Source organism: Nanorana parkeri, unplaced genomic scaffold (genome assembly GCF_000935625.1).
Source record: "Nanorana parkeri isolate BGI_ZX_2015 unplaced genomic scaffold, ASM93562v1 scaffold349, whole genome shotgun sequence".
Classification (NCBI taxonomy): Eukaryota; Metazoa; Chordata; class Amphibia; order Anura; family Dicroglossidae; genus Nanorana; species Nanorana parkeri.
The window spans coordinates 575,632-585,419 of record NW_017306617.1 but is presented as its reverse complement, the minus strand read 5'-3'; the positions used below and the strand labels follow the sequence as shown (position 1 = coordinate 585,419).

Here is a 9,788-nt window from a genome sequence, read left to right as displayed (position 1 = left end):
ATAAAAAAAAAAAAAAAAAAACATAAAAAAGGAATGAGATTGAGCCTGACAAACACTTTATGACCCCGTCAGAAAAAAAGAATACTTTTTTTCCCCAGAGCAAATGGCAAAATATTTTAGTCTGCCAAAACAAGCCTCAAATGTGAGCATGATGACCCAACTACAGGTCACAGCGCTGGCTGTCCCGAGTAGGATTCACCTGTCTAATCTGCAATATCTTATTACTCCTCATGAATCGGCTATAACGTATATATGTATGGGGCAAAGAAAACTGAATATCAGTCCAGTGATTGAGAAGTATAGGTATAATCAGGCAAATACTAATACTACACACAATTCCTCCTATAAAGCCAAATGCTATTGTAAACCAATATAACCATAGCTGGTTCCGCCTTCAACCATACTGGTCTATTAATATTTTAAAATGTGAAATGTAAAATGTATATTTTACTGAGAAATACTACATAGTTTTGGCTTACCTTCAGGTAGAGCAAGTGGCATGTCACTTGGCTGAAAGAAAATATCAAAAGAATAAAATCATTGTACTATTACCGGCCAATATTGGGACGAGGATAGGAGGACAGTTTACAAGACAATAATAAAAAGATTGAGATTAGCATTTAAAACTTTTTTGTGCAATGGTGCACAAATTATTACAGTCATGCCAAAAAACACATGTTACCAACTGGACACTTAACATTTGGAAATGGCCACTGTGAAATCCATTTCAGCTCTACTACCAATGGCCTATGTAAACAAAGGGGAAACACCTCCCTTACTACTTCACATGACTGGATATAGATTATCCTGTTACTGCGTGAGCAAGTACACCACATAGAAATTGTTCACTCTTTCCTACATATTAGAACAGGAAAATATTAGATCTTTATTCAAAGAGTGTCTACACATAAGGAGGATATCAAAAATTGACAATTTCCAACATAGGCCTGCACATCAGACAGATCATAAAAGAATTAGGATTTATTGAAAGTTCTTACCATTCAAGTACACAGCAAAATATTGTCCCTATGATTAAGCCTATCTGGTGGAACGCATGAGAGGCAATGGGATCGGTGTGGGAAGATTTTGCCGTGTACTTGGATGGTATAAACTTTCAATAAATCGGATTATTTTATGATGTCGAATGTGCGGCTCTACCTTGGAATTTCAGGATCTAAGTTACGCCAGCACCTATGTTTTGGAGCCTGCACCTAAATTATTCAGTATTGAATCATTCAAAAATCAATTCGATACCTTCCTCAGAGACCGTATCATACAGGGGTACAGGTACTATTAAAAACAAGGTACAAGGGACACACATACACACACAAAAGGTTGAACTTGATGGACCTGTGTCTTTATTCAACCTCAAAATACTATGTAACCTGACTGAGGTGACTGGTTGGGCCAGTGATGTCTGACTTTGGGGATCGAGCGGCATGTATATTTTGAAATTCAAAAGATCAAGAATTGACTGTTTGATGCGTAAAGAAGTCTCCAAGACCCCTAAATATCACCGCAAGATACGCAGGTAACTTTCAAAGTGCATGCATCTACAGACAAAGAGATTGCACCAATTTTACCTGTATGTGTGATGTGCCAGAAAAAGCCTTTGCAGTCAAAAAATAACTTTAGAACAAGGAGTACAGTTTGCCATTGAAGTGTGTTATAGCAACTTCTGAGGCCAAGGGTGTACTAACGTTTTACATAATACACCATTAAATCTATTGATATTTTTATTAAATAAAAATAGAAAAGGCTAATTTTCCTTACATTTTTATTCCAATATATTACCTTTATCTGAAGATAGTGTTTTGGGTGGATATCTAATGGTTGCCTGTTCAAATATTTTAAAAATGTCAAATTCCATGGGGTGTACTTCTTCACATGGCTGTAAAATGTGTACACACACACACACACACACACACACACACACACACACACACACACACACGTCTCATTGCTTAAAGAATGTCTACCTAGACTTAGTAAGGGTGAACTTCTTTGCTTTGTCTCACATGCTACATTCTTGTACATCATTGTTAATTAAAAGAAGGGCTGGCTAGAGTGACTATCAGGGCCTTGGCCAGCTTTAGCCTACTAAGGATAGTAAAAATGTAGGTGGTATGTTTCTTGTTGCTAACTGAACATCTTCTTCAGGCATGGGGGTCTGAAAAAAATCATATTTCCACACACGGAAAGTTTAGATGCAGAGACAGAGGTACAGGTCAATGGATCAAGGAACAATGTTCAACACTCTACTGCATACTTAGTGTAGTCATGCCTTCCAGTGTCACTCATCCACTATGACTTTAGAAAGGAGACCTTACCCCTTAAAACACAAAGGTCAGGGGTCTTGGACAAGTAGTTTGTTTTTTTTAATGTTCACACCCCTGAAGGTATAAGCAGCCTTAAGTGTGCGTCAAGTGTGCGTCAGTTTGCTGTACCCACCCATACCCAACTCATCTATTCTGAATGGACTCTGCTTATAATCATCTCCTGTGTGACAGTGAGCATTAACATTTAAGCCTCCAATTACCAAGAAAAGTGCTATAGAGGAATGCTCATGCATGAGTAGAAGTCTATCTTTGCTTCAAACTCCAGAAACATCATCGCATTTCATACCTCTGACTAACTGGCCTAGGATGTATTCCATACCTGTAAATCTCTAATAAGGTGCCCATACACTGCATGATTCTTGTACGAGAATCGCAAGAAATCCCACGATCGTATGATAATGGTGCAGTGTATGGAAGGCGTGCAAACGTTTCTACTGTACGGTCGCACGTCTTCCATCGAACAAGCAGGCTGGAAAACCCGCCAGGAATCGTACGATGTCGAATAAGCAGTGGTCTGCTTGTTCGACAACTGCCGAACAGGCCGGTATGCGCACACGCACACTGCCCGTTTGCAGTCATCGGAAGCCCGCCCCTCATTGCAGTCATCGCAAGTACGATCTGCCTGTCCAAGATAGGCAGATCGTACTTTTTAAAAAAAAGTACTTTACAAACCTCGCAAGACAAAAGTCTTGCGAGGGTTGTAAAGTGTATGGGCACCTATAAGTGATATGCAAGTTAAAGTTTTAGATTATGTCGCCTGCTGGCTTCTTCACCATTGTTACTGCAGTCCTGCTCAGATTACCTTGGACTCTCCCTTCTATTGTTAGAACAGAGGTGTACTCGCTCTTCCTGTTGCAGACTCCATAATATAAATTGCATTACAAAAATCAGGGAGAGTATGCCCCCTCCGTAGGTGTTCAGACTAGGGATGCACAGATACCAAGTATTTAGGCGAGTACGAGTTATCGCCCAAATGCTCCCGATGTCTATTCCGATACTGGAACTTCCGGTATCAGGAAGCCAGGCAGCAAGTCATTATACGTTGCCAGGCTTCCTGACTGGCCGGGAAGCCGGCTCCATCGTCACCAGGGAGCATGGACCTGGCTTCCTGGCCATCCTGAAAGGTCGGGAAGCTGGCCAATCAGGAATCCGGGCAGTGAGTCATTACCTGCCTCCAGCTTCCTTAATGTGAATTCCGGTATTGGCGAGTACCAAAGAATATATATATATATATATTATACATTCATTCAATACCGATAAAAACGGTATCGGTGCATCCCTGGTTCAGCCCAGAAGATTTCATGCACAGAAATCTTGCTGCTCGATTCCTTCAGAAATATAAAAAGCTGCAAACTGGTTTGACCCCCCAGCATCTGTTAACCCGTTCATGACTGAGGCCTTTTTTCAATTTTTTGCACCTATGTTATATTCCACATTTTAGGTCAGAAAATTACTTTAAACCCCCAAACATTATATATTTTCTGAATGCCAAGACCCTATAGAATAAAATGGTGGTAGTTGCAAATTTTTATGTAGCGCAATATTAGCGCAACGCCTTATTAAACCCCAAAATGTAGTGACAAATGTAATTAAATTCCCCAGAACACAATACCCATTTTTTTAATGAATATAAAAGATGAGGTTACGAGTAAAACGATACCCCACATGCCCAGTTTACAAATTGCGTGCGTCCGTGAAACGGCTAATAACTGCAGTACCCCAAAAAGTCCATAGAAGACGCTTTAAAAGCCCCCACCGGTCATCAATTTAGAGTTACCCCAAAATACTGGCCCTAGAATTATTGCTCTCAGTTCGGCGCTTGCGGCGATACCCAACGTGTAGCGCGTTCATCGTTTTCATACGTAGGCGCACCCGACGCGTGTTTACGCGGCGAAGCGTGTGCTCGCGGGGGCAGGGGACTTTAAAAATTCTTTTTTATTATTAGATTTATTTTATTTAAAAAAAGTTTTTTTTACTTTACTTTGACTCGGCGGGGGTGTCCGGCGGGGGGCGGCCCCTTCTTCGGGACACAGAAGCGATCTGGCGACAGGTAAGTCGCCAGAATCGCTTCTGTTGTAAAGCCGACAAGTTTAAACAGAGTCCCGGCGGCTATGTTTAAACAGCCCCGATGCTGGCGACGTACACTGTACGTCGTCAGTCACGAAGGGGTTAAAAACTAAAGTATTAGTTATTAGGTGGAGTGAACCTTTAAATATTTACTGTTAAATACTTCTGCAGTAGACATGACTAACAATGACATGACTGTAAGAAAAAACAAACAGTGTTCATGTGATGCTCACACCTTAAGGCGTGGAATATGAATAACCACAAAAGTAGTGTCATCATCATGTTGTAGATACAATTAACAGACCGAGTCGTCCGGTTGGAATTTATATAATTCCCAAGCACAGAAACTTACCAGCCTAGATGGCAGAGGTCTGGTTAGCTGTACAGTATTAACAAAATGCTGCCCCCTTTCATCAACAAGAAACTTGCATCTGCAATAAGAAAAGTCAATTACAGCCAACCACAGTAAGAAGAAAAATGAAGGCACACTGCTATGTTAAACTTTAGAAAAAGCACCCTAGAGACAAATTATTCTGGACAACAACCATTGAATTTGGCCCTCAGACAACAGAGTATTGAGGGCTTGTTCACACCATGTCCAGACCAGATCTACATGTGTTCTGCATATGCAGTGCATGTTGACATTTTTTTGTAGCTTAAAATGGGCTTTCAGGTGGGGTCCAGTTGCATTTACAAGCGTTTTGGTGCGTTCCAGACCAGAAAAAAAAAAAAATAGGGCATGCAGCATTTTTTTCCCCACTGCACTGGAACTGTTTGCACTGGGATGCATTGCAAGTGCGGACACAAAACACTATGGTCTGGAGATGGTGTGAGCATGCCCCAAATCTCTCTTCTGCTTTTAGTCATTATGGAAATACAAACTTAAAACAAAGCTTACCTCAATGCAAACAGCTACATACACAGAAGAAAAATACACGAGAGCTATTTCACTGGTCAAAAGATTTGAATTTCTGTCCATCCCCTCCTAAGATTTACTCAGCTATGCAATACAGCACAGTCCTGCCTAGCAGGGAAGGAGGCCTGATCTTTCTCTGATGTGGTTTCAATTTACTTACCGGTCTCCTCCCCACCCCCTACCAGACAGGAAAGGGAGAATCAGCACACTGATGAGCTCATCTTTGTCACTCTGCTCTCTACCCCTTATCAGCATGTTTCCTGTACTGCAGTAGAACCAATTGGCACCTTGTACTGCTACTCTTTCCTCTTCTCCAAGCTCTGCTGTACATGGAATGCAACAGACTAATATCAGGTGAAATTCAAGTCAAATCAATGCCAGTTATAGATTCATTTGTCCCATTCCGTTCCCCCAACCCCACACCATCTGATAACATGAAGTGAAGGCGCCTACCCATAGATATAATAACCAAACCTACCACATTTACTTTCTGTCTCAACAAGTACATAAACGCATGAAGGGGGCACAAGAGATAATTTGGCACTTATATTGAACCTTCACTTCCAGCCTCCATCCAAAGTCTATAGACAATATAAAGCCAAACCCCTGCTTACTATAGGAGAAAGTACCAAGTCCTAACAAACCTGGGAATGCTGAAAATATGGCTAGAAAGCTATTCAATAAACAGTAAATGCAGCAAGGAATAATCCAGGCTGTGATATACCCATCTTTAGCATGTTAGATGTGATCCTGTTTTACAAAGTCTGCAAATCGTCTCGATGTTTCCTTTTATATAGCACTGCTACATTACACGTCACTCTAGAGAGCACAAAGAACCATTTGCATCAGTTCCTTCAAAAGGTGCTCACAATGCAATGTCCCTGCCACCCTCACAATAGAGACAATTTTTGAAAGGAAGCTAGCTGACCTGTAGCAAGAAACCCATGAAAAACCCAGAGAATATACAAACTCCATGCAGGTAACATCCTTGGGGTGATTCAAACTCAGGACCCAGATCTGCAAGGCAAGAGTGCGAACTATATAGACACTATGCTGATGATTATCCCAAATCAGCCATTACACATAAGGTAACTCAGAGTGATCCACCTAGACTCCCAACGCTGTGAGGGACCGCACAGAAATTATGCTTAAGTTTAACCCTTAACCCTGAACAGAACCCTGTTCTTTTCCCACCGGTCCTCCATCTCAACCAGACTCCAAGAGTCAGGATACAAAATCTTGACCAGTTGGTACAGGACCCCAGCTCTGTTACACAAAATTTACCGACTCGTTCCATCCACTTGCTGGAGATGCAAGGAACATATGGGTACAATTCTTCTGATGTTTTGGCATTGCCTATCTTCTTTACCTGTTCCCTCTATCCCGGGGTAGATATAAGCACTAATTGTTGATTGTCTGGTAAGTGTTGCTAGGACATACATTGCCATACTCTGCAGGCAGGAAATTCCCCTGCGGAAATCGGGAAGAACAGTTTCACTGCACATGGTTCTCTTGGACATACTTCACTGGCTCTCAAGAATTCAGTTCCCTGATGTTGGAGCTGGGTGGAAGCAGGGCCGGCCTTAGGCCTTTAGGCGCCCTGTGCGAGAAAGCTTTACAGCGCCCCTCAGTGACCACACCCCTCTCTCCCCCTCACCGCTCCGCCATCCTGACAGCAGGCAGCGCTCCCTCCTGCGCGGACGAGGGAGCGCTGCCATATCGGATGGCCAGCGCCCAGCGGTGAGGGGGAGAGAAGCCGCCCCCAGGACGAGCTGTGTCGGCCGCACGGCGCCCTTGTTGCCATGGCGCCCTGTGCGGCCGCACTGCTCGCACACCCCTAAGGCCGGCCCTGGGTGGAAGAGTGCATGGGGAGTGAGAACCCAGAGTGGGGCCTAGAGCTGGCCTCCCTGGTGGATCACTTGCGCTGCCTGCACCTTCTCTCCCCCTCTTCAACTCCCCTCCCCTCATTTTTTAGCCTTTTCCATCTGCAATTCTGTTGCTTTTCTTCTACCGGCTTGAACAGTTTTTGAAACAGATGGAGTTGTGCTCACTATTGTCACCCAGTCTGCCCTGTTTGTATGCCAATAATGTTGTTGCTATTTGATTCCATATGTTTTTTATGGTAGTGTCAGTGTAGATGTTATAGTTGTACTGACTTTATTGTGTATGTATGTACAGCGTGTCCTGTGAAAACAAAAGAATTTACAAAAATAAACAAAAAACTCTTCATGAGCCATGACTTACCCTGGGTACCATCTTGCATGTAATTCCCATGGATCATCTCCTGGTTTCCAATCTTTAAACTCCCCTCCACAATAAAAACATTTTGTTGAATCTTGCTCACCTACCGTAAAGTAACAAAACAAAGTTATAAATACTTTGGTAAGCTTACCATGGTGCCCAATGAGACGGTCACTAGGGTAGAAGGGGCAAACAGTGCGGTGTGCCCAATTAAAGAGACTAAAGACTATGGACACCTGCACTCTAATGGCAGATGGAATACATCTATTTATTGACATACGTGCAGAAAGGTGCTATGCTACCTTTCTGCATGTACGTCAATAAATAGATGTATTCTATCTGCCATTAGAGTGCAGGTGTCCATAGTCTTTTGTATCACTGTGACAGTGGCCATCCGTCAACTACCGAGCACCCATGTTATTCTGATGGATGTGCGGTCAGGAGTGCAATGGACATGGACTGTAACCAATTAAAGAGACAGTCACTAGGGTAGAAGGGGGCAAACAGTGCAGTGTGTCCAATTAAAGAGACAGTCACTAGGGTAGAAGGGGGCAAACAGTGCAGTGTGTCCAATTAAAGAGACAGTCACTAGGGTAGAAGGGGGCAAACTGCTGCAGGTTTGAAGTATTGTCACCTGTAGATACCTGCAGTAAGCAGTCAATTGTCACAAGTGACATTTCATTACATTCTGTCAGCATTAGTTATTATTGTGACTTTTTTTCAATTAAACATTTCATCAAGACTGTGATAGTCACATATTTTCTTACCGGTGCTATAAAATCCAGCTTTAGCAAGTGTCTCCTTGTTGATGGGAGAAATCCACTTCGCAAAGCTGTCAAGTCGAGCTTTATACTGACTCATTGCTGGATGTTCAGGAACCTCAGAACCTCTTCGTCTGCTGTGAGGCATACTGTTGAAATCAAAAGCTACATTCCCAACATCCCTCCCCAGAACAAAGAAGCAGTCAGGAAAATGTCTACGGTGTTCATTCCACGGTATATCCCCAGGTTCCCAGTTCATCAGCTTTCCACCACAACAGAAACACTTGACTTGGTCATCCCTACCAGTGTAAAAAAGTCCTGCATTTGCCAAGTCCTTTCCTGTAACACGGACATAACTTGGCCAGTTCCTAAATGTTTCCAGTCTTGCTTCTTCACTAGACAGATTTAAATATTTCGGGTATTTTGGCTCAGACTCATCAACAACTCTCCCTGTTCTTAATAAGAAATCAGCTTGTGTCTCAGAGTCTAATTTAGGCTTACCCTCACTGGATGCACAGTTCATTTCCAAGTGGGGATAAAAATTCTGAAATGTGGGTTCGTGAGTTTGAATCAACTCACTTCTCGAACTGAAAGCATTCATGAATTTGCAATTAGGGGAGATTTTTCGGTGTTTGCCAACGGCGGTGTCTCCGTGCTGCCAGCCTTCAACAATTGCTTTACAGCTGAAGCACTCTACTCTGTCTTGGATTCCAGTGTAAACAAAGCCAGCACGTGCCAGCGTTGGTGCCGAGATTGGACAGCTGCTGGGAAACTGGGCATACGATTCCATTCGAACGACCTCCTTGGAATAGTCCTTGTCCACTTCCATGTTGCAAGCGGCATCTGGAGTTTTAGGACAGTTACATGTCATTTCCAATGCAGAGAAAAGTTTACCTGTTTGAGAGAAAACCTCATTATACCAGAAGAATATTCAGTGTTTGCCAAATTACATAATTATTCAGAACAACTTCATAATAAAATCAGTTTCTTGAAAGAATCAGCTCTTTGGCAAAGATTCTCCTACATTTCCTTATAAAGTAGAACGGCCTTTCTCAGCCAGAGTGCCGTGATACCCTGGGGTGACTTCTGGCTTTGTCGGGCTGCCTTTCGTACAAACTTTTGTACAGTGTAATGCATTTCCATGGGGCAGATAAGCTGGTCACCAGTACCATGGAGACGCATGACGCTTATCCAGGGTGGGCTGCATCCAGGATGTCTCCTAGCATTCGGCCACACTCTAGTGAAGATTATAAAAGGTAGCACTCTAATGTAAAGTAGGGATTGAGGACTCTCATGGCAAAGGAGGGAACTCTACCTCTTTTTTTTCTTTGTTTTTTTTCTGCATGGGGTCCCCCTTAAAATCCATCCAGACCCCCTATTTAGGATAAGGGTGTAGAATAAAGAAATTAAATAATAATATATTTATTTTTTTGGGGGGGGGAGGGGGGGGGGGAATGCAACATT

The 9,788-nt window shown here is 42.7% G+C and overlaps 1 protein-coding gene across 2 annotated transcripts in view; it reads right to left on the bottom strand.

The window, feature by feature from the left end:
- Positions 1-9,788, bottom strand: part of XIAP (X-linked inhibitor of apoptosis) — a 28,243-nt gene that overhangs the window by 8,402 nt on the left and 10,053 nt on the right. For both annotated transcript variants that reach the window (XM_018558623.1, XM_018558624.1), the window contains exons 2-5: positions 8,331-9,218; positions 7,567-7,666; positions 4,759-4,837; positions 480-510 (exon numbers count right to left, since the gene is read on the bottom strand). In XM_018558623.1, the coding sequence (XP_018414125.1) occupies positions 480-510; positions 4,759-4,837; positions 7,567-7,666; positions 8,331-9,195 (1,075 nt within the window). In that variant the 5' untranslated portion in view covers positions 9,196-9,218. The remainder of the gene's footprint in view (positions 1-479; positions 511-4,758; positions 4,838-7,566; positions 7,667-8,330; positions 9,219-9,788) is intronic.